Source organism: Sylvia atricapilla, chromosome 5 (assembly GCF_009819655.1).
Source record: "Sylvia atricapilla isolate bSylAtr1 chromosome 5, bSylAtr1.pri, whole genome shotgun sequence".
In the NCBI taxonomy this organism is placed as follows: Eukaryota; Metazoa; Chordata; class Aves; order Passeriformes; family Sylviidae; genus Sylvia; species Sylvia atricapilla.
In genome coordinates, this window is record NC_089144.1 from 34742137 (window position 1) to 34767778 (window position 25642).

General features: G+C 35.7%; 1 protein-coding gene across 4 annotated transcripts in view; it reads left to right on the top strand.

The window, feature by feature from the left end:
* The window catches only part of RAB3IP (RAB3A interacting protein), a 32377-nt gene extending 8425 nt beyond the window's left edge, over positions 1-23952 (top strand). For 2 of the 4 annotated variants that reach the window (XM_066319158.1, XM_066319159.1), the window contains exons 3-11: positions 435-696; positions 7445-7540; positions 10004-10081; positions 10450-10653; positions 14795-14923; positions 17132-17244; positions 20627-20726; positions 20831-20900; positions 23582-23952. In XM_066319158.1, coding sequence (XP_066175255.1) covers positions 435-696; positions 7445-7540; positions 10004-10081; positions 10450-10653; positions 14795-14923; positions 17132-17244; positions 20627-20726; positions 20831-20900; positions 23582-23664 — 1135 coding nt within the window. In that variant the 3' untranslated portion in view covers positions 23665-23952. Of the gene's footprint in view, positions 1-434; positions 697-6338; positions 6555-7444; positions 7541-10003; positions 10082-10449; positions 10654-14794; positions 14924-17131; positions 17245-20626; positions 20727-20830; positions 20901-23581 lie in introns of those variants that run through there. The other 2 variants (XM_066319161.1, XM_066319160.1) reach the window with 2 other exon arrangements.
* The last annotated feature ends 1690 nt before the right edge of the window (positions 23953-25642 follow it).

The following is a 25642-nucleotide window of genomic DNA, read 5'->3' on the forward strand; positions in this document are numbered from 1 at the left end:
ACAAAGAACCACACTTATTCAGTCAGGTTGTAAGAACGAAAAAAAGGAAGTTTATTTGGGATTTTGACTTATATCATCTTTAGAGTTTGACCTGGGATTGGAGGACGATGTTGACACCTCTTTGACCCCACTGGTCAACCTAGAAGTCCATCAATTTGTCTTTCCCCCAGGAAGGAATGCACAGTTTTCCAAACATCATTTTTTGTTTATGTTACAATGTGTGAGGACTCCAGTAGAAAAATGTAAAACATCAGAAGGCTGAAAAAATCAAGGCGACAATTTGCTTCATTAAAAATACAATTTTAATATTATTTACAATGTTGTAATATTAAATTGTGTCCATAATTATATATATTCAACGTCACTACTGCCATTTCTAAAATACTTACTCTCAATGTATTGTATGAATAAAAATTATATTGCTTTCTTTACAGCATCAATGTTACCGACGCAGTGCTTTGTTCTACCTCTGGACCCCAGAGTGGGTCATTCAATCACAGTAATGCCAGGAAGGAGAGCAATAACGTAGAGAGAGAGCTTTTGCAGGGTACTACAGTAGCAGATGTTGCTGAAGGAAATGAAGATATTTTTGGGTTGAGTACAGACAGTTTATCTCACTTACGGAGCCCATCTGTACTGGAAGTAAGAGAAAAGGGCTATGAACGATTGAAAGAAGAACTTGCAAAAGCTCAGAGGGTAAGGTTCGTTGTCTTGTTTCCTCCCTCTTTTCCTCTCTTCAAAGTGTTTCTAATATTGCTGAATGATAGATGGGCCAGAAGGTGCACTTGAAGTCTGCTCATTTCTTATAGATTTATTTTGATGTAATTATTTAATGTAAAATTTTCTAAATGCAGTACTGATGTCTTAGAATTATTCTTTGATAGTGTTTTTTTTTCTAGTGCTGCTGCTGCTGCTTAACTGTGGAAACTTTTGCTGCAATATCTGGTTAAACACACTCTCTTTTTGAAATGTAGGCTTTCCTTCATTCTGATATGTGAGAATAGGAGTAATTTTCTGTCATTCTGTTGTTACTGAATAAGTATTTATAGACACTGATTATATACCTTTCAAGTCTTCTTTCCTCTAGAGTTTAAAAGTGTAGCATGTGTCACGAAATTTATAAATGCTTTAGAAACAGGAGTGCTTCATAGGGGAATGCCTGCATAGGAAAGAAGCAGTAAAAACGTCTCTGGTGTTCTTTAGAGTACTGTTACATCACACTTCAAATTGAACATGGATACCTTTGAAGACACTGTGTCTCAATTCATTAATATTTGTAAAGCGCTTTGTCTTGTTTGGATGGATGGTGCTATATAAATGCAAAGCCATTATTTATCATTTTAACATTTCTCTGTGGTTAAGTTTTTGAGTAGAGTTTGTGCTATTTGTGCCCTTTCTTCTCTTCTAGGTGATTCCATTCTTGTTTAGGTTTAAGCTCATCTTGTGTTTGAACTTGCTACCCTCTGTTTGTTACATTATCTTGTTGGATGCAGTCATCATTGCTGTCATAGTGAACCTTAGGATTCAGACATTGTTTTTTTCTTTTGATTGTTTTATTGCTGAATAGTGGCTTCCATTGCTAATGTGTATGTTTGCTTAGTTTTTGACCACTGAAAGAAAACATTAACCTGAGCTGAACTTGAGGGCCTTGCATGTCAATATATAATCCTAGCAGTTAAACTTGGAATGCTAGAAACTAAGAACAAATTAGCATCTAAACTTTAGAAAACTTCTTTGCAGTATACCAAATTACAGCTCATGAACTCGAAAACCACAACTTCGATCTGCTGCTGATAGCTTGGAATGATCTAAAAATCTTACTCCAATGTATGCCGCTTTGTGTCTTAACGATTGGAGTGTTTCCTGTTTCACTCTGAAATTTGTAAAGGCTGTTCTTAAGGAAATGGCACAAAGGCTGCTAGGACATACTTAACTGCATGTTACATGTTTTTAAACTCTTTGTTGGTCTTAACAAAAGCAATTCAGCACTAACTTGAGACTGCTGATAACAGAGTTCTTGCTAATTCTCAACTCTTCATGTGATTCTTACCAGTGTTATACTGGAGAGGTAACCTGCTTTGCTTGTCTTTCTGAACTTGCACTGTTTCAGAATTTCTTAGTCATGGCAGGGGTCTGTACAGACTGTACAACAAAAAACCCTATTCCTTTCATTATACCCACTTTCTTCCTCTTCCTGCATGAAGACTATTTTTCCTATCCCTAAGTCATCTCTGGTATCTTTCTTCCAAAACTCATGGCTATTCACATAGTGCTGTAGTCTCTCTGTGCAATTCCTATGTCATGCAATCTTTAAACTTGTTTCCAAGCACATTAACTTTTGTTGGTGTGTACTCAGTTCAAACCCTGTGGGGATATCATGACTCGGTAATGTCTTTGTATAACTGGTTGTCTTTTGTCTAGTGACTTTAAATTCTGTATAATTTTCTGTGCTGTTTAGTAGTAAGAACAATGAGAATTACAATTTGCATTTGAATTTAGTGAGCTTATTGAGCCTGGAAACTTCACAGGCTACAGAGAATGAACAAGGTAAATGCAAATTTGCTATTTTGCATTTTTCATTTGTTCCAAATTTCCTACTCAAACTGTGTGCTGTTGTACTATACATTAAAGATTGATTTGAATTTGTTGCAGTTGTGATCAGAAAGGGAACCAGAAAGAAGGAAATTTTAAAATCTAGGGATCCACTGATTTTTTTTTTCACTTTGCTTAGAGTGCAGCTTTTTTTCTTAAAGCACTGTTAGGTTTTTTGAATATGAGATAATGTATGTGTGCCATATAATTGTTAGACATTTCAGTATGGCTCCTGAATAGATTATTCAGTAATAGAGTAAGTATTATTTGTTTTCCTGCTTTGTGTCTGGCTTGGATTTCTCAAGACTACAGACTTCTTAAAATGAGTGGCATTGCTGGCAAGATTGTTAAAAAAGTCTTCCGAAAGTTTGTGTCTTGATGAGAGAAAAATACGCTTTCTGTTTCAGTCTAGATCAGTTGCAGCATCAAATCATGTGGTAAGACTGGAAGGAGGGCTGGGTCAGAGGTTAAGAGCAGTCCTGAACTCTGTACTGATGTGGCATAGACGACTTCACATATTTTTGCCTTAAAATGTTTCCTTAATTAAAATGGCAGATTTTTTTCAATCTTTCTATCTTTGACCATTAGATAATTTTTTGCATATTTTTCACTGAAGTTGTAATTTCTGGCTATATTCTAAAGGTGGAGGTGAGCAGTGTTTGCTTTAGATCATCTGAACCCTTCTGGTTTCACTAATCTTCTAAAGCAGCATCAGGAAATTGAGAAGCTATTAAAAGGCTTAGTGATGGTAATGCCTGGGACCTTACATCCTCATGTCTCTTTGCATTTGTATTTTCTCTGCCGCTGTTTGGATTGAGCTCTGTCAGTGTGGTTGTTGACCATAGGTCAACCCCATGTAGATAGCCTCCCAGAGACTAGTGATGATACGCGTTATTTCTTGATACACAAATTTAGTGGAGTCCTTGCAAGGGAATACCCTTTGATTTTCATCTGAGTTAACCAGCATACTGCATGTGTTTTGGATAGCTTACCTGTAGTTTCTGAGCTTTAGCATTTCATAGTCATGTTTTTATTGAATTTTTGTGTGATTTGACCCAAAGCTATTTCTTTGTCAAACAAACTGATGTTTTAGCCCTCTTTAATGAAGAAAATTGAGTCTGCCTGAGATGATGGTAACAACATGTTTGGTTTCCATGATTGCCATGGTGTTTTAGAGTAAGATCTGTATGGTTGTTGATAAGTAAAACTATGTTTGACTTTTTGTAGTAAAATGGGAATGAATTATATTATCCTAGTAGAGCAAAATTGATTTGTTTTCCCCTGATAAAGTAATTGTTGAGAAAGAAGTGATAGTATAGAATGTGCTGTCGATTTCAACATAGTTTGAGAGCCTGATTCTCAGATTTTGAATTTTCTTTCAAAGGCTTCAGTTTCTGTATACATATTTCATTTCAGAAACAAACTGAATGTAACAGTTTGATTTCGTGTCTTCAAATCTGCAGTAAATCATGATATTTTAAAACTCTGAATGGATTAATCAATAAACAGGCTCACAATAACTACCCCAGAATTCCAGGGTACTATATAGTACTGTTCAGTATTTTAAAATTTCTGTTATTTTCTTTAAAGCTAACATTAAAAATTAGAGTGCATAAGAACTGCTTTCAATCTTCGCTAAAATCAAATTGCAGTTGAATTATAAGGCCACAGGCTAGAGATGGTTAAAGATGCATTGGTTCTTTGAAGGTGTTTTAGCAGTTCCTGGCTGTCTTTGATGAAAGTTTCCACACCTCTTATGCTGTTGCAGTGCACTGTAGGCAGAGAAATTTTCTCAGGCGAGTAGAAAGAAGACTACATGAAAGTGAAGTAGAGACATCTTCACCCACGCCATAAGATAATTCAATAGTTTATGAAATGCTGCTCTTTGAAAGGAGATTCTGGATAGTCTGTCACTCCCTTGTCAATTTGGTTGCAAAGGACCTATTTTTATGTAGCTTGTTTAACTTGTGTATTGAGTGAAGACCAGTCAAATAGCAGTGCATTTAGTAGAAATAGTTCTTTGACAACTTCAGAATTCAGCAGTATCCCACAGTTCAGAATTTAGGTGATACCTGTAGAAAATGTTCTTTCCTTGGTACTATCCATCTAGTTCTGATTTGGTTAAATTGCTGAGCTGTAGATGTAGGATGATTTTCTTCTTAGAATGTAAAGTGTGAATGGTTTTGAAGCAGTAATTTGCAATTCTTATCTCATGGTTCTTTTTGAATACCCACCCTGTAGTCTGAGAAGATCAAAGAAAAATAAACAACATGACCCTTTGATACTGTAAGGCTTTTCTTTTCAATGTAAGTTAATATTTTTTCTTGCCTTCTGTAAGTATTTGTAGTGTGCTTTATATTAGTTCTTCATCTTAATGTAGTTACTTTTTCAGAACAGTAATGTGTAAAGACTGCAGCACTGAATGGTTAGCACACAGTTTTCTTTTCTGCCTTTTTATTTGGTATGGCTAGGGAGTCTCCAGTAAAGCTTCTAAGCCACAGGCAGTAGTAATGTGTCTAATAACTGCTAAGTTTTTTGCTTTGGACACTCTTCATTTCTGCCCTGCCTAAAAAACCTGAGCTTAAATTTGCTTGACAAAAATAATGTCTTACATTATGCTTCTCCTGAATCATGTCATGGAAACTTGCCTAGTGTTTGACAAATTCAGCTAAGCAGCCATGCGTAGTAGACTGCCTGTTGTTGTCCTTTTTGTTTTAGTTAAGAAACCTCACTCATCTGTCTAAATTTTAATCTAATCTTTCCAGTTTTCCAGGCAAAATGTAACTGTTTCCTGTAAGTGGTAGTGAATGATAGTGGTAGGTGAACCTGGGGTAGTTTTCCATGCATTTTTGGTTTGACAGCTCTTGACCTGAATATTGGTATAACCTGCTTTAAAGATGTATTGATGCGTATGTAGCATTGTTCTTATACATCAGGGAAGTAAGCCAAAGGAAATGTTGATGTTTCCTCTGCATTTATAGGAAAAATTTCAACTTTTTTTTTGAGTTTTAAGAATTTGCATCAGAATCTTCCATTTCCTGATTAAGAATCATACTTTATATGGGAAATACTTTAAACCATCACAAAATAATTAATTTTTTCCCCTTTCTTTTTTTAACCTCTTTCCCCCCCTTTTTTTGTGTCTAGTTTTTTGTATTTTTTGTATTGTTTTTTCTCCTTCTCATACATCCATCTGTAGCTATCTTCCTGGTGCCTTCTTGGGGTTTTGTTTTGAGAAAGAGATAGGTCACTGTGTGCAGAACAGTAGATAGCAAGTAACATTTGAATAGAATTTGAGAAATACCATGTTTGGAAAAATCCCCATCATTTAAGTGGTACTTCACAAAATAGTTGCCTATTGAAAGCAAATAATCCAAATGACAAATAACCTAGACTAAAAAATCAGTAAAAATGTTCAAAGTTGAAAACAAATGAAAGAAGGATAGAATAATGCCTTTGATACTAAATGATTCTAGAAGAGTCCCTAAACTCTTGTCCGGTCTAGGAGCTGAAGTCAAACAGGATGCTTCACCTTGCAGGAAAATCTATTGCCAATTTCACTGCCAAAATTGAGAGCAAGACCTAATTACCAGCATGCTACAAGGCAAGATGCAGTTTCCCACATAGTTGTATGCAGCATTACTTCAGTCATGAAGACTTTGGAGGAAATACTAACCACCTTACAAAAACACAACAGAAGCTGCCATTTGGGCCTTTTTTATGACTCTCTTGTGACTGCCTCCCACAGTTTTCTGAAGGCAGCTATTTTTTACTGGCTTGTAGAGGTTTTCAGAGCAGATAATTGCTAGATTGTGTTTGAAGTCTTTAACCTGCTAGTGACAGTTTTTGGTCTTGCATTTCAGGAATGATGGTAGTGTAATACCTTTCTTGGCAGGGGGAAGAGGAATAAAAGGAGATGGATGGGGATGAGAAGGGAGCTAGGGCCAAAAAAAGTTTGAAAGGTCAGAATTGGCTTCTTTTCTTTCTTTCACTTTATCTGTACATCCTTCTCTTGTCTGCAAGAGATTCCAGGGTTTAATGGATTTGGAAGGGGAGAAGAACTTACTTTCAAATTTCTTGTCAGCCTTTTTCTACTTCTTTGCAGAGTACCCTCAAATTTTTATCCTCAAATTGGGCATATGTAACCCTTATACTGCCAAATCTGTGTTAAAATCTTACCGTAAAAATGGTCAAACCTTCACTCAAATTTTAGTGGAGTGGACACCAACATTTTGAATTTCCATAAGTTGTTTTAGTTTTAGTTATAAATCTGCATAAACAAGGGCAAGTATATAATCAAAGTATGATTTTTAGGAACATTGTAAGGATATATTTGGAAGATAGTATTTATATAAAATGTTTTAAGATTTGTATAGAATTGTGGATTATCTTGAGCCAGTGCTTTTTTGATTTTTTTCAATCAATTTTTAAAGTTTTTTGAAAAGGATTACTTTAAGCATATTTTAAGAAATGGGTAGACGAACTGGTGTTCTGTCTGCCCCAATAATTAATTTGATCTATATTTTAAGTGAATACAGCCTTTTATACTTCCAGGAGAAATAAAGGGTTTTTTATTTCAGAGTGTTTTGGAAATGTTGGTGTTTAGCTTAGGTATACGTGAGATTGTCTTAGCATAATTCTGTACAGCAGGAAGAAACAGCTATATATGCATAGCATTAATTTAATTGTTTTTAGTGTTAAGATGACTATTTTGAAAGGCTTTGTATAGCAAAGGTTTTATGCTCCTCTGATTATTTGCTTTTATTTTTTGTCCCCTCTCTCTTGTGGTATTAGCTTTAATAGGCCAAATTACTACTCTAAGTCAGAATAAATAACTTTCAATTTTCCATAGGAGCTGAAGTTAAAAGATGAAGAATGTGAAAGGCTTTCTAAAGTGCGAGATCAACTTGGACAGGAATTGGAAGAACTTACAGCTAGTCTGTTTGAGGTTTGTTGGAGTCTTCGATGTGATATACTTAAGGGAAGCTGAGCCAGATGTTTTGTGTAGAACCAGTATATTGTATGCTGAATTTTTCTGCAATAAGCGCATAAAGGGATTTGTGTCCTGAAGACTTGGGTGTGTTGAAGTAGAAGCTTAAGAGAAAGCAGCAGACTTACCACTCAGATGTGAGACACCTTAGTGAGCTTGTCAATCTGCCTAGACATAAAATGAAGAAAATAAGGGAAATATATCAGCTTATTTTTTGGCATAACTGTTTTGAGACAGCTTCTCTGTCTGACAACAAGGCTATCTAGATAAGAGCTAAATTTGGGGTTGCCATGGTGACTAAATAAAAAAATAACGTAGTTCCAGATGAATGGAGGTAGCAAGTACATAACTTAACCATGCTTTCAGCTTCTGAATTTTGGCTCTGGCAGCATGTAACACCCACAGACTTCAAAAGAAACATTAGTGCTGAGTGATGCGCCAGGGTAAAACCTGGTTACCAAGTGAGAGGCCTGAACTTCCAGTGGGACCTTTGCATTTGGGGAAAAGGCAGTAATACCAGCAAAGATTGTGAGATTGTATTAGACAGAAATAAAATGCTAAATCCATAACTTGAAGGAGGATCAGTTCTCATTTTATCTTAGGAATATATAGAGGAATGCTTTGGGCCTAAATTGTGTCTCTAACTGTCAGAATAAGTTTTATAATCCATGGATGATTTATACATTTGCTAAATTTTGAGTATAGGCTTTTGGTGTATGCATAAAGATACAACATTAGGTATGTTTTAGAAGCAGTGTTTAAGCCTATGAGCTTGTGTTAAAGTGCTATTAAATTTGAAAATACTGGCATTCAAAAATCAAATTACAAACTACATCCTGGTAGACCAAGGTTGCTTAAACAGTTCCTTTGTGTAAAAAAATAAATAGAAGATTGGAAGGGTATTTTATAGTATAAATACTTGTGTATGCTGGGGGGAGGAAAATGTCGGGCAAGTTTTTTAACTCTGGAGGAATAAAAGGAAAATTTACAGTGGGACTTTTTTATCTGTGTCATTGCATTGCTCAGAACAGTGTGTCAGTTTGTTAAAAATATGTTTGAAATGCAGTTTATTAGTAATAATAGTTTTAGTTTGAATTGTCCAGACTGTTATAGCCATGTTACTCTAAGTTTTCTTTTGTGATGGGATTTCACTTAGAGGCTCTAACAAGACATGATGGTGAGGTTTATTGATTTTTTTGCACTGGGATCTGCAGCCCTTGAATTAATGTTTAATTTTAAATCCCACTAATGTCAGCAGCCATATAAATGGATATGCTAGGGCTTATATTGTTGCATCCCAGTAGAGGACTGAGACTTGTTTTGCACAGCTGGGTGCATATATTACATTATTACACTGTAATAGCACAGTAACATGCTTTGCTTTCAAAGATGCATCTCTACACAGAAACTGCATGGTCAATGTTAAATGTATTTGTACACATTGTATAAATGTGTATGTTCCCATTCCTGCATGTGTCTTGTTACTTATGAGAATTTTACAAACCCATATTATACAGCTGTATTGTATGCTAGTGGGAGCCAGATCTTTTGGTATGACAATGTATGAACTTTTTTGTTTTATTTATATAGTGTCCAGATGTGCTAGGCGCTTTACAGATATGAAAAGGATCCTATCCTAAGTAATTTGGTTGGTGGCTCTGATAGTTCGATTTTTATTGCCTTCAGTAAGTACCACATGAGAACAGTAATTTGATTGTAGGCACAAATTGCTGGATCAGAGCCTAAACAAATACATTATACAAACAAAAGGCTTAGAGTTATGAGGTAAAAGGATGTTGGGAAAACCCTCAGTCCTTTTATGCTTCCTTCTTTATTGGCTTAGCCTGGTCTCTTTACTTGGATTGTTCTATTAGTGCTTTTTCCATTCTACTTTAAAAATGTTTATTAAATGATGAAGTGTTTTTATGCTGTTGTTTTGTCTGTTTTATTGATGGCAAGAATTTAGACTTCATAGTTGTTTGACTGGTTCCTTCATGCTGGAATTTACAGTTGTCTAAAACTAGTTATTCTGGCTACAAGAAGGGAGAAGTTCTTTTGAATATGCCTATGTTGCTTTTGTTGCTACTGGTTGAGTCTTTCTCATGGGGGTCAAGGAATTTGGCAGCCACTGAAGCATGACTGGAGCCTGGTGTTCATGACAGGTACTGTTCCTGCTGGAGTGGGGTGGGTGGAGTTGCTGAATTTCTGAATCTCTGGGTTCAGGACCAAGGAGAACCTTAGTTGGCCAGTGATGAATCAAAATCGTAGATTTGTAGGGATTTTTTTTTAAATGTAGCTATTCAATTTCAGACACATCTTAATAGTCGCAAGTAGTCTTCATGAAGCAAAAGTATGTCGTTAGTTATTGGATTTTTCATAAAGTTGTGTGAAGCGTTTATACTAGCTAAACATCTTTTATAGGAAGCGCACAAAATGGTTAAAGAAGCAAATGTCAAACAAGCTGCAGCAGAAAAACAGTTAAAAGAAGCACAAGGAAAGGTGAGTTTTTTCTGAACTTGTTTGCTTTGTATATTCATATGGTTTTAAAACTGAAGTGTAAATCATAAATACATAGTTAGAACCCTGTATACAGTTTTAGAATAAATACTCGGTTTGTGTTGCCTGACATATTCTTAGTGAACGCCCATGGACACGGTGTTTCAGTGTCCTGTCAGCCACCAAGGTGCACAGGAAACCAGTGCTACTACAGAATGCAATTGCATAGGCATCTGTCTGTTAGTACTGTTGGAAGATGAAGTTCTGATTTGCGGCAAGATAGCTGGACATCTTTTTAATTGATTTAACATATTTATGAACTAATATATTTTTTGTTTGTTAATGGATTTATTCCCCCCTGCCCTGTGAAGATTGATGTCCTCCAGGCTGAAGTAGCAGCACTGAAAACACTAGTACTGTCTACTTCACCAACATCTCCAACTAAGGAGTTCCAGTCTGGTGGAAGAACTCCTTTTAAGAAAGGCCATGCAAGAAACAAGAGTACAAGCAGTGCTATGGGTGGCAGCCATCAGGACCTTACCATGATGCAGCCAATTGTAAAAGACTGTAAAGAGGTAGTGTACAAGGACCGTTCTCTTTTTGCTGATAAACTGGCTTTGTTTTGTTTTACTCACAATAAATAGAGCATATTTTAAATCTTAATTTAATCTTCTTACTATCTTAGAGTTATTTTTAATTAATGAAAAAACTTTCCTTACATAGCAATATGTGGTGATTTTTCCAAGTTTTATTTACCTTTGAGTCATTTAGGCAAGATGAGATAAGATTTCAAATATTGGAATTGCATGTGGAGATGAAAAAACTCCAAACAATAAACCAAACAATATAAGTGAATGATAAGTCCTGGTGGCTTTTTAATGAAGTCCATCACTAAAAGTTCATAAACTTCATAAAGTTTATACTTGCTTCACAAGCATCATGTAAACTGTTGTAGAAAAGAGGAAGAGGCATTTTATGGATCAGTAGTGGGTGAAAGAGGCCAGGGAAAAGATGAAATCAGTAATTTATTAGAGAACAGGTGATGAGTTGCTGGAATCCTGGGGCCTGTGTGTGTGTGTTGGTTGGGGTTTTTTTGTTTTATTCGTTTTTTGGTTGGTTTGTTTGCTTGTTTTTTAAAATCTATTTGTGTCACTGAAAATGGGGAAATAATGAGGTGAGGGATTGGTACTTGAGTCCTTGGAATGGCAGTAGCAAAGATTGACCAAAGTGTTAAGAAGGAGCTTATTTTACTGGGTGGTTAGTAGCACAGCAGATGAAATCCAAAAATCAATAAATGAGAAACGAGGAATTCAGGTAAAAAATGCAGCTTGCAAGCTTGCATCACTACCCTTGCCCTCAGATATCTCTTCAGCCAACTCTGTGGCTGCTGGCTATTGTCAGAGGGGTAATGTGCTAACTGGATCTTTATACTTTATTTTGCCAGTCATCATTAACTGCATTTGTACTAGATACCATTTTACTATAAACCTAGAAAATTAAGCTGTCTTGCAGTTTGTGTTTCATACTCCAAAAAACCCAGATGATTTACAAGCTGCTTGCTTGCTTTCAGTGGTACCCAGGATTTTTCCTAACTAAAACTGAATCCTTTTTGCTCTTCAGAAAAGGGGACAACTGGAATGGAATCCAGTTACTTTGTAAGCATCACACCAAGGTCATGACTCAGTGAAATTTTTAAGAGTTGGGCAAGAGTGAGAGACTAGAAAAATCTGTTTTGCCTCAGTTTCTCATGGAGAGAAGGTGATGATTGTGGAGGACATGCTGCAGAAGAACCAGTCAGACACTTCTCTTTAGTTAATTCACGTTTTTGTTGGCTGCATAAGGAGACACTTCAAGGCTGCTCAAACTGGTGACTTTTTCTTCCAGTGATGGCCCAGGGAATCACTAAGAAACACATGGGTTTTCCACCCATTGGGACTTCAGTATTTTTACTTCTCTTCTGAGCAGGAGTATTTAATGGAATGTACAATGGGGTGAAAAAAGGAAGAGTGCCTTTGGCATGGTAGCTAGGACATTGTTTTAAGCAGGGGATACATGCCTTCCCACCTGTTCTGTTAGCCAGTGCTTTGTCATCTTGTTTGCTGGTTTTATTTATAGCTGTTCTAAGGTAATTTTTTTTGCATTTCTGGGAGCTTGCATCTGAAACCCTAGTTCAGTCCTCTTCTTGTTCATACTCTTTGGATCTTATTCTTCTGATTTTGTGTGACTTAACTTCTAAAGGGGGTTAAGAGTACCGTTGCTCAGGGCTGTGTACTGTCCCTTTAGATCCTTTTGTAGAGTCTACTGCCTAGAGCTTTGTGTTGTGGGAAGGAGCTGCATGTAAATACAGGCCAGCTCTCAGATTTCTTTGTGGAATGTTGACAGAGTCACAGGTGTCTGGCTGTCCACCCTAAATTGAAGTGGAGCTAGAAAGCTACCAACATCCCAGAGAAATATTTCCTAGCATGTGATAGTAGCCTCTAGGATAAATAGACATGTCTAATGAATTTAGATATTAAAAAGATTGGGATAAGCTGCCCAGATCTCAAGCAGACAGATATCATCCCCTCACCAGAAGGGTAGATAAATGCATCAGTGTTGTTCAAAGAGCTGAGATATTTTGCCATTTTCATATTTATTGTAATGAAAGCATAAAAAATTTAACCGGAATTGTTATTACATTTGACTGTATATTTAATTTCAGGTAATCAAAAGTGGATCTAGTGAAAGCATATGTAAAGGCAGGGAGGAGATACACTTGCATCACACATTGTAGATTGAAAATGAAGATCATCAAGCTATGGTCACTGAACAATTATTTTCAAGGCAGCTTCTTTATAAACTGTGGTTTGGGTAAAATTGATCTAGAAAATAACCAAGTTAATAAAAAATGCATATTAATTTTTAGACTTCTAGAGTACAAGTGAAAAACGGATGTTTTTCTGCTGGTATCTCTTGGTTGTATTAATTTTAAAGTCAGACCTGAGATAGATTTAAGTAATGGGAAATGTTCCTTTAGGAAGCAAGTTACACCTATTGAATTCCACTTGTACAGTGAAGTTGGTGGCTTAGCAACTAGAACACTTATGGATTAGCTTAATTAAGGTAGTTGTTCCTGATTGTACCTGAGCATACTGCAGGTGGCTCTAATGAAAATAAAATTTCCAGTAACTTGCTCGGGAGGAAAAAAGTGAAAAGAAAAATAATAAAGTATAACCAAAAACCCCTGGAAGTGATGAAAGAACTCCCCAAACCACATATGTAAAAGAATGGCAAAGTTCTGAGAACTCAAAAGGAGTGATGCCTGGGGAATGAAAAAGAGAATGAAGTTGGTTCAAAGCAGCATACTGATCTTTCAAATAGGATTAAAAATCAGTTTTTAGCATACACTATTTCCACATTTTATTATCTTTTCTGTATTTTTTTTTAAATTGTGCAGTATTTTAAATTTACATCCTGGCTTATCTTTCACCTGTAGTATACACCCTTTCTATAGTTTTAGGAGTATAGGTCTGCTGTAGTTCAAGAAAGGGATTTAAAAAGGGCAAAAGGTGCTGAAGCAGAATGTCGAAACTCACCTCACTCCGCTTGCCTTGTGTCCTGCAGCAGTGTTGGAGCCCATGAGAGGTCCTTCTCAAGTAACCCTAAAGCAGATGATGTGCTCTGGGAGCACCTCAGTGTGCTCTAGCTGTTGGTGGGTAGCATGCCTGTGGGACAGACTGCCCCATAATGCAAATAGATTTTTAATAACAACTTAGTACCTTTCTGTGGACCACCACACTGGGTAGGTGCCATCCTACTGCTAACTGACCTCAGCCTGGAGATGACAAAACAAGGTGTTTTCAAAACTGGTAGAATTACCTTTTTCCGACCACAGAACACAGTTCATCTGAGCATGATTAATCGATAGTTTTAGCATTTCCTCTTTGACTAGAGGATCTGTGGGGGAGCAGGCTCATAAATCATTCCCAGCAAACATCCTTGCCTTTCTGTTGTAGGGAGGTGTAGGAGAGAGTTTTGGCATAAAGATGAAAAATGAAGAATAACAGTGTACTTTTAGTTAAAAGTTGTACATTTACTTCCTGTTTTCTTCTCTTAGTATATTCAAGACCAGCAGTGTTAGTCTGTTTTCTTTAGTGTTAGGACCACCAGCATGTTGGAGTCAGATGCAGCATGAACATGTGAAATACTTAGGATATTTTAAAAAAGATTAAAAAGTCTTTTTATCTATTTTATAAAAAGATAATACTTCTTTTTATCCTAGAAAACTAGGATAGTAGTTTTCTTTAAATTTCTCTGCTTTTCTTAACTTACATAAATGGAGGTGAGCTAAAATACTGTAATGAACATGCATGAAGGTGGAAACTGTTTTCTGGCTCTTCCTAGGTTTTTCAAAGCTATCTGTAAGCTTAGGAAATGGGGGAAAGGTAATTAGCTTGTCCCTGGTGTAGTGGTAACCAGTAGATGCATTATCTCTGTGTATTGAAAATTTTATGTTTTGATTTGCTTGAATTTACAGGCTTGGGAAAGTGGATTTATGCAGGTATTCATAGCTGAGTCATGATAACATTCTTTCAATTTACACATTGCATTCTTCCAATTTTTACAGTACAATAGAAAGCATTTTAATGCTTATCATTTACCTGTGGATATCTGCAAATGATAGACACTAGTGTGATCATTATGTTACTAAGATATGTGAATCTTTGTGTGTTCTAGGCTGACCTATCTCTGTACAATGACTTCAGATCTTGGAAGGATGAGCCTACTATGGACAGATCATGTCCTTTCTTGGACAAAATTTATCGGGAAGATATTTTTCCATGTTTAACTTTCTCCAAAAGTGAGGTAATGGAAATGGTCTAAATGTGCTCCATGATGTTTTCCCCTTAAATATGTTACATGGTGCCAAAGTACCATTATATTGTTTTCAATATACAGTTCAACCATTTTTGTTTCATTAGTGTGTGACAATTTACCGTGAAATCCTAAAGTTTGGTCTGGAGTATTGAAATGACCATTTTTTTTTTCACTATTTTATTCCATTTATGCTCTTCTAGGTGTGACCTCTCTATGTCTGCTTCTTCAAATGTTACTCCTGTCTGTTAGAGTCTGGTCTTTTTAGGAGTGGATGGAAGCTTACTTCCTGATACTTCAAATACAGTGTAAAAGTTGTGTTCTGTATTTTTATTTAAAGGGCAATAGAGACCAATATATTTATTTTTGTGGACTGATTTTCTCTCATGTCAATCAGAGCAGACTGCAAGCACAGTCTGGGTCTTTTCCTGAAGAGAGTTTTGAGTTACAAGAATTAGACTTTGGGATTTAAGATTCAATAGAGGCAGTTGGTAAATACAATTTTAGAGGAATCAAATTATGAGACTTTTTTCCTTGTGTTCTTCCCACACATTCTCCCATACAGAAGAAAGACTGGAGTTTTATCTGTCCTGGGAATAACATGGAACTGATTACAGATCCAACTGCTTTACTTAGTTTTTGCTTTTAAGCTCCATTTACAGGTGGTGCTTGTAGTATCGACCAGTAGGGAAGAGGGAGCATGTTCTCAGATCTTAATTAAAATAAGGACAAGAAATTTTAACATCGTTAGTTATTGGTATTCTTTCCCAGTAAAATTAAACACTTCACACAGAAAATCCTACATTTTTTTTCATAATGTTTATCTGTTGTTCTCAGGACGTATTCTTTTCCCATGCTTTTCATCTACGGTTACTTGCTGGCCATAAGCACATGCAGTCTTTTAGTTAATTGTATACCAGTTTGTTGTGGTTGGTGCACAGCATCATATGAACCTCTCCCACTAAAAAATTTACTTGGTTGCTATGGGAATTACATTGCTTCTGCAGTATATAAAAGTAGGCCATCCTGTTGACTTTTGCAATGACTTAATTTTGAATTTTGTTCTTAATTTGTAATAGAGTTACTGTAGATTTGTATTGCATTTTGAGGGTAGAATCAGGCTTCTAGCACTTGTCAGTTACATCATTTATTGTTTCCAGATGCTGTGTGTAGTGACCAACTTCAGTTTTACTTGGCTGTTGATAGGCTGATGTGCAGTTAAACCAAACAATAAATTACACATGTATTGTGTTTTTGAATAATTGAAAGTGCAATTATGTGAATGGTTGAAGTACTTTAACTCTCAGTAGCCTGTTGTGTGTATGTGTAGCGTTCTGCTTTTGGGAGATGGCAGAGAGAGTATTTCATATAATCTACTTTAATAATACATTCTGGTCTTAAAGTAATTAAAATACAATAGAAAAATATCTTTATTACTTAGTAGGAAGGAACCTTGGCACAAAATTATTTCATTTGTAATGTAAGTTGCACCTTACCTTTTTTTACATCAGATAACGGCTATTACTTGAAACAGTGGTCTTGGGCAAGTGTTCAGTCCAATCAAGCAAAATGGTCACATTTCCAGTGTCCCATGATTGTTTATAAGGAGTGAACATAAAAGACCTGGGCCAAGCTGTACTTTAAGTATACTAGTGTTTGAAAGTTGCAACTGGCTTTTCTATATATTGTTCAGTCTTGTTTGAATACCTTTCATCTTTAGCTGAAACACAGTGACATAACATTTACTCGTTTTATTCAAGATAAAGATGTATGCAGCATAATTTTGTATTTTTCATAGAACACAATAAAATTAGACCAATTTTTAAAGATGAACTTTGTGCCTTATTGTGTCTGACAAGAGCACAGCATGTACAAATACATCTGCTGTTTGAGTGTATGAGGAAAGGCTGAAAATACGGTTAGTGTTTTAAACATGCTCTGCTACATTCCAGGCTGTAAAGGAAGTTAGGTTGCCTCAGGGGCTACAGGGTTATTTGTAGGGCAGAATTTAAACAGGAGCCTGGAAATGGGACCTCTTGCTCGTGATGAAAATGAAATCATATTTATAATTAAAGTTTTGTTTGGTGGGCTGATTTCCCCCCCGTGTTCTTAACTTTACAGAAGAGGAAATATGTCTCTGCTTTAAGGCAGTGGATGAAGCAGAGCTGTTTTTAACTGCTTTCTAAATTTCTCTTGCAGTTGGCCTCAGCTGTTCTGGAAGCTGTTGAAAACAACACTCTGAGCATTGAACCTGTTGGCTTGCAACCTGTTCGATTTGTGAAAGCTTCTGCAGTTGAATGTGGGGGACCAAAGTATGTTGAGCTAACACAAGGGGTTAATCTTGACTCATTTAGGATCTCTTGGCTTGAGAAAACTGCTATCACTGATTACCTCAGTCAGATTTGTGTATCTTAAATTTGATTTCCTGAAATCTAAGACTTCAAGTTTGTTGTTACAAATTTTATGGGAAAAGAAGCAACTAATAAATGAAACTCAAAAAAAACCCCCAAATATAGAACAAACCATATCATTTGGGGAGAGCTTGACTTTAGCTTGTTTTGATGCATTGACCCCAAAAGTAACATTCATCTATTTGGAGAAGACCATTCTGATACATAAACCAGATGGTTTTGAACTGGGGGCTCTCAGCTGGAAAGCATCATGAAGGAAATAGGTCTTGAAATAGTACAGGCTGGGTTTATGACATCTGGAGTACTTGTGGCATAAAAAATTTAGGACATACATAAGACACTGACAAAGGTAGCTGAAGTATTTGAGAAATACAGAGAGAGTTAATCCTCTGAATTTGAGCGGGAAGACTGTAAGTGGGAATGAAGATGAATGAGAGTTTGAACCTACAGTAGGAAGTATGCTTGAATGACAGGAAGGAAGGTTATTTTAGAAATTCTGGAGTGGCCTAGAGAAATTTGAAGCAAGACTTGTTGTTGGGTGCAAACACTGAAGTTGGGTGGGAGGGACTTGCCTGAGGCGCTTGGGCTTTGATGATCTGGAGAAGGAAAGGGATTGTAGGATGCCTTAGTGGAGTAAGAAAGCAAGGTCAGTCTCGATGTTAATCTGCAGCCTTTCAAATCTTGAGAAAGACTTGACCTTTCTGTTGGAGATATTTTGGACAAGTTGACAATTTTCTCTGTAATACTTCATTTGAGAGAGCTCAGTTTTACAGTAGAAAACTTCTGTCAAAATGTTTTCATCTGACTCTTAAGACTTTTTTCTTTCTCATTGCCATTGCTTTTTTAACCCTTGTTTTTCCTCTGTCCAGTGGAAGAGAAACTACAACTGACACTTTATTTTCTCTTTCAAGAGGCTGTATAAAATGAAAATTTGTGTTTTGTGTGTTTTATGACTTAGTCTTTGATCCCTTCTAGCCTGCAAAATTCAGGCATTCAAATATGTTTCAGCTTCCTCCTGTCACTAGAACACACTTCTTGAGCTGTAGCAGCCTCTCATCAGAAGGTCCTACACCAGTAATGGAGCTACTCAAGGGGTAGTGAATTTCTATCTAAGATCTGCCACTGTAAGCTGTGTTCCATGAATGCAGTAGAGAATCTGAACAGTGAGAAACCACTGAAACAAGTGATTTGTCATTAAAGAACGACTGGCAAATGGATTTAAAATAATTGTGGTTCAATCAACTTTGCTACATCTTGATGTGATGAAGTACTTAGCCAGACAAGAGACTCAGCTGCATCATTCAGAAATTTCTGGAGATTTTTAACCTTTTTTCTCTAGTGTAGGATAACTTTTAAATCAGAACTTAAAAAATGCTTAAATATTTGCCAAGATAGAGATTAATGTTTTGAGATGACAATGCACAAGTTATAATTGAGTTATTTTAGATCTACCAAAAGGTCAGGCAAATTTTTTTCTCCCTTTTCCAACTCTTCTGTGCTGACAAAAACTTCTGTGGTGCTGCTTGTAGATAAGTAATAGATAAGGAATCTGCAGTACTTAAGTCTAATTTGACAGCAATTGTGCTTTGCCTTAAATATTATACTGGCAGTGAATGGGAAACAGGTGTTACAATTTTCGCTGAATCAGCATAGTAGTTTCAGGTTTTTATTTTTATATGGTGAAAAAAGCTTTTTTTTATTGCAACTGTCTTCTTAAATGGGTTACTTAATATGGACAAACTGAAAAACAGTAACAAAATTGAGAGTAATGTTTTTAAGGAAATAATTTTGTTGTACGTCTGCATTTTGTTGTACACTCATGTGGGGAACAGATGCATAAAATAGCGGGTCACAGCCCAAGTAGCATAGTTAGGGGTGGAGGACAGAGAGCAGTGATAGTAGTACAGAAAGGTTCTGAATATATGGAAGATACTGAATGGTAACTGTTGGTGTGTAGTGAGTGCTGCCTTAACAAAAGACAGCTAGGTTTCCCCAGAAGGTTCACATAATTATCCCCATGGGGAACAAGCTCTGAGTTGTGTGTGCTCTACATCACAAAACTGAGTCACCAGCAGGAGCCCTCAGTATTTAACTGGTGTGATGGAAGAGGAGGTACAGAAGGCAATTATGTAACCAGAATTTATAAAAAGGGTTTTATTTTCCTGGCATTGAAAGTTTGTCTTCTGACAAAAGCTAGACTGAGATTGTGATCCAGCTTGCTTCAGCTGCTCGAGGGTTTCTTGTATCAATGAACAGTCAGTCCCCTTAAATTGCTATGGAAAATCATATACACGCTTCAATTTTCTCCTGTTTTAGATGGTTCTGTGGACCAGCTGCAGGCAATTTAAAAGGCCTATGAGCCACTGTTTAGAACCACAGAAGCTTAGAATTTTTGTTTCACTTTTGAAAGACAGCTTGGTCTTAGACTCCTCAATTTCATGAGGTAGAAATGGAGAAAGGAGAGTCAGCAGCTTTTAAAATTAATGAAACAGTGGTTGCCATGACAACCCAATTCATCTGAGATGCTGTAATACAGACATTCAGAATAAATCAACTTCTTGTCATCTTTAAAAAATGCATTGTTTTCCTGAATTTTTTTTTTTTTTGGGGGGGGGGGACAGTCTGTGTTGACTCATGACCTTTCCTGAATACTGCATAGTTGCAATACACCAGAAGTAAATTTGATTATTTTACTCTCACTTTCTGTAATGGTAACAGAAAGAATTACTGCCAGACAGCCCATTTTCCTTTGTCCCAAAAGGTTTTATACTCTGAATATAAAATATGATTTCAATTTGGGCATAAATGCAAAACTGGATTTAAAATGCATCTCAGAGAATTGACTGCTCTTCTGTGGAGCAGATATTTTTTAAGGATGAAATACAATATCAAGCAGAACTTCAAAAAATCTGTTTAAATGTTAGCATCAACTGATAATTTAAAAAATGTTTATTTGACATATCAAGAGTTAATTAAAGAAATCCCACTGTGCCAGAGTTGTCAAGCCAATTTAAATTAGTGAATATGGAAGTGTGTTCTCAGAGGTGAAGAAAGTTTTAGAATTCAAAAAAAGCATCATAACACACCAGTATTGAAATTAAATTAGGCCTTGTGGAACTAAAATAACTGACAACATAATGTAATAATTGCGGCTTGTAAAATGAAGGTAGAGACTCATCTATCTGTGCCAATATGGAGCAGTTACATTAACACCATAAACACATGCATGTATTTAGAAATTGTCAGATTTGTTTATTGAATCATGTGACCTTTACATTTGTAGGAAATGTGCTCTCAGTGGACAAAGTAAGTCATGCAAGCATAGAATCAAATTAGGAGATTCAAGCAGTTATTACTACATTTCTCCATTCTGTCGTTACAGGGTAAGTAGATTTACTATGATTCAATTTTGTGTAGTAGTCATTTAGCTATTTTTCCATACCTCTGTGCAAAATTACATTAACCACCATTATTTTTATGAGTTTAGATCACTTCTGTGTGTAACTTCTTTACATATATTCGATACATCCAGCAAGGACTGTTGAAGCAGCAAGATGGTGAGTATAAAAAAATTGTATTTGACCTACATAAAGAGACATTTACATGGTGCTTGTTCCTAAAAGTTGCTCTCTATGCCATGAAGTTGCTAGCTGTGATTATCAGCTAGGTTATCAGTTGATGGTTATCATTGTAATTTTAAAATATGGTGATATTTTACTCTCCAATGAAGTTATTTTTTAAAACAGCAAATTATAATGCATTGATTTTTGATCCATTTAAAAACCCCTTATACAATAAGAAATATTAATACAAAATCTAATTAGGGGAGTTAGTTGCAATTTTTCCACACAGTAGTCAAAATCTCTGTCACAGAAAGTGTGGGTATTTTAGATGCAAAGAGCTTCAGTTTGGTTTGATCTGGGCCATTTTTTCTTCAGCTTGGTGTTTTGGCATGTCTTTTCATTTTGTGCAGTGGCTACTGAGACAGCTGTTCTTGTCAGACTGGTTTTTTCAGGGGGAAGTGGCAAGAAAGAAAATATTTTGGGTTAAATTGAAAAATGTAAACAGGTAACCTTTGATATATATAGAAAGCCTGTAATCATTCATCTGAGTGCAGGTGAGAAATGAGATCATGGCAGTAGCATGACCAAATCTTGATTAGAGCTCTGGTTATAAATGTAAGGCTTGATCACCCTCCACCCCAAAATAAAAATGTGGTTTTTACTGCCATTGCTTCAGTGGCTTGGTGGGGGTGGGGGCGACAGGTTGCCTACCTTTTTGTTACCCAGCTGCTTTGGTCATGTCAAAATATCATTATTCCACAACTGCCTATTTAAACTGTGTCTGCACAGTAATTCAGAAACTTGCTTAGCTGTGCTGTTTGTTTCCAGTATGTCCATATAAAAGATGATATTTGTGAAAACATATTTGTGGTAGGCCTAGTTACTTAGTTCTGGAATTTAAAAATATATTGCATGTTGGAGGCATAGTTCTGTCTTCATTTTCTTGACCATTTTACATGTTTATCGTTAGAAAAGGAAAAGAAGATGATTTGACTGTGAAGATGATTTTAAACAGTGTTTAAACTGCACACAGTTGATTTAATTGTGTTTCCTGTCCAGGTCAAAGAATATTGCCTTTACAGCTTCCAGTCCAAATTTTTTTTGAAACTGGTCATATCACTCAGACTCCCAGAAATACTGAGCACAAATAGTGGAAAAAGTGTCATTAGCCCTGTGTCAATAGGAAATTAAAATATTTGCTTTCACTGTGAAAATGTTAATATTTTTTTCAGTTCAGTTGCATTTTCGAAAGTAAAGTAATATTTATGGATGTCTGTGCATTTCATTATTCCAGTTTTCAAGTCCCGGTGGATTTGCTTCATCAAGAATTTGATGAATTCAAAGCCCCGCTTTGCTACCTCACCTATAGTCATCTCTTCCTGATGTTTCCAAATTTCAAGAGCTCAGGATTTTAGCTACACCCAAATATTTCTAACCTGAAGTACTTCTGAGGTGATAGATAGACTTACTTACAAAAAATAATGCTGTTAATTTTCAATGTTGAAGGGTCAAGGAATTCACCAGAAATTCAGCTATTTCCTATACTTAAGTTTAATGAAACCTTCAGATAGTGGTAATTTTTACTGATTTACTAGCATCACTGAAGATCTTGAAAATGTGTTATTTAAGTTTTAATATGGTTTGTAGTTAAAAGGCTTTTACTTTGACCAAAAGGACTTGTGAAGTTTCAACTGAAAATTGTTTATTTTTTATTGAGATAAAAAACTTATGTCATAAAATGAAATATTTTCAACATTATCAGATTGATTTATTCTTCCCAAGAAGTTTGTGAAAAAAAAAATTTTTGGTGTTTCAGCTCAGTTGTCATCTTTATCACTAGAACATAGAATTTGCATTTCTGGCTTTATAAAAGGATTTCAACAATACATTCATAAGAATGTTGGCACTGATCATAATTGTCTGTATAATGTGCTGCATGCATTTCTACTAATGCATCATATAATTTCTAAGACAGATCACTTTTACAAAAGTGTTTTTTAAACTCTGGTGGGGAATACCTTGTACTTGTTGTTCAGAATGATATTTGTAGACGTTTTACATCAGGATCTTGACTGCGTGGAAATTTCATCTTGAATAATTACATACCCCATCGCTGTGACATCTAGAAGCTTAGGCTATGCATTAGGCTTATGTTTAGGAAGATATGGATGAAATAATAAATAAAAGGTCTTTCCTACCCAGTTTATTGTTGCTAGCAGATTAGTGTAGGAAAAAAGGGAGCAAGAAAGATTATATATGGCAAAATTATAACAAAATTACAGATTCTTTGGTGAAACAATTCTTATTTAACAAGCTCTATTTTTTTTTTTTTTTGTAGTCCTTTAGTTTCACAGAAAATGAGTCAAGGGGCTTAAATAAGAAACTACAATTAATTGAAGCTGACAAGAAGTACTGATATAGTTCTGTTCTCCATTTTAAAGATATCTAAAATCTGAGGAATTTTTGTGGGACTCTCATTTGGAATGTTTAGAATATGTACTTGATCAAATCTTGTCATAACCAAGTACAATTAGCCCTTACAAATACTAATGCTGGTTTTACCAGACGTTTGTTATGAAGTTCTCTGAAACTCATGTAGAGTAAGGCAGCCTGAATGCATCAGCAGAAATAAAATGTAAATTTGGTATATTTAATGATATTTCTGTCTTTTTTAGTGGATCAGATGTTCTGGGAAGTTATGCAGCTGAGACGAGAGATGTCACTAGCAAAACTTGGCTATTACAAGGAAGAGCTCTGAAACTTTTTACTCTTGTGCGTGCATGAACTTCACTGAATATACATAACTGGAATTGCTGAACCTTTTTTTGTCACTTGGTATTTATTTCCTTCAAGTGGGTCCAAGATCTTTCTCCATTTGCAGATGGCATTAAGAAGTACTGTGATTGTTTTAAACTGACCTATGCTGTATATGCGTACATATAATACTTAGTTGAACAAATGTGGTAAGCACTTGCAGGTGTATTAGTGATTGTAATTTACATTTAAAAAACAAAACTTCTGATTAAAGTGTTAATCTGAAACAGTCTCTGTGTTCTGTTCTTTGTGATGCAGTATGATGTGAACCTCCCAATTAGGACACTCCAAAATGTAAAATTGGTTTTATGAAAAGCTAATATATGCCTGGTATTTTCTTCACTGTAGTGTTTAGGTACACTTATGTAGCTTTCTATGCATGTATGCCAGTACAGTTAACAGACAGCTGTGACAAAAGTGCTGCTTTCCTATACTTGTAATTTTTAAAAACATGTTTGTAAGAAGAGAAACACATATAGTGAAGAGTCACAGCACAATAAACCTGAGTATCTCCTCTTTAGGGAAGACTGCTTCTCAAATATGAAGGAGCAATAGAATTATCTTGTTGGCTCATCTAGAAATCTATTCTGACCTGGTGACTAAAACTTTTCCTTTTAATTTTCTTTCACTAGAAGTTTTTCATTCCTTTAAATTAGGGTTTTTTTCTCCTACTCTTCTGGGATTTCCAGTTTTCAATTCTTATACCTATTTTTCCCCATACTTGTTCTTGAAACTCAGAAATTTCCATTATGTGATTTCTCTAACATGCTGATGCTAATTTCCATATAATGTTACAATCTGTGTGTATGAAAAAAAATTATGTCAGAGAATCCCAAAAAAGGATCCTGGCCTCTTGAGAGATGCTTTTTCTGTTGGAAGTGTTTCTTTAGCACTTGAAGTTCAAGTGGTCATTTTTTTCCTGGGCATTGTCTCATCTAAAAGCGGACAGTTGATGATGTTACAAGGCCATGGTTGTGGATATGAGCTAGACTTGCCTTTTTGGCAAAACTTTGGATCTCAGTCCTGACAACTATTTATCAATTGCACACAAGGTTAAAACTCTGACAGGTAAACTGACTGAAAGGTGAGCTTAAACAGTTGTTTTTTTTAACAAGAAGCATTTCAGTGGATATACATTTCTTTGATGCTGAACAAACCCAACCCTATTCGTAATTGTCACACTGCAATGTTCTCTATTTTCATAAAAGTCAGTAGAAGGAGCAGTGAAATTTAGTACGATGTTTGTGTTGCTTGTATATATGTGAAAACACTTTGCAAGTGTTGGCTTTGACTGGGCATTTCAATGTTAAGGTAAAAACAAACAACTGAACCTAGATATTATTGGTAATGGAGCATGTATTTCCAACCTGGGCTAATTTAGTACTGAGGAAATACTTTTCTCAATTTCCCCTCACTGGGTACTATTTACTGTTGTAGATACCTGGAATAGTTTGACCAGCAGTTGTTAAAGGATTGTTTATTCATTTAGTAATGCTAAGGAAGTCTGGTTTTACTCACTCTTAGAAAACAAGCTGTGTTTATTGATATTAATGTTTTATGTTAGGCTCATAAATGCTTCCTAAATGTTTCTTAATCCTTAGTTTAGATAATGAGATAGAACTATTTCCATGATTAGCTAACAGTAGGCAAATGGTAGCCAGTAGCTGGTGCTATTCTGATGTAATATCCTTTACAACAACAAAATCCTGTTGCTCATTTAAGTAGAGAGAAGAGTCTTTTTGTATACGTGGTAATATCCAAAATGTATTATGCTGAGGCGATTTTCTTGTACAAAGATGTAGTTCTTCTCAGTAGTAGTGTCTGTTTGGCTCAATTACATCCACATCTTGTAAATGCTGACTGACTTCTGTCTTCATGTCCCTACTCCAAAATTCTTTTTTATATTTTTCATATGAGCTGTT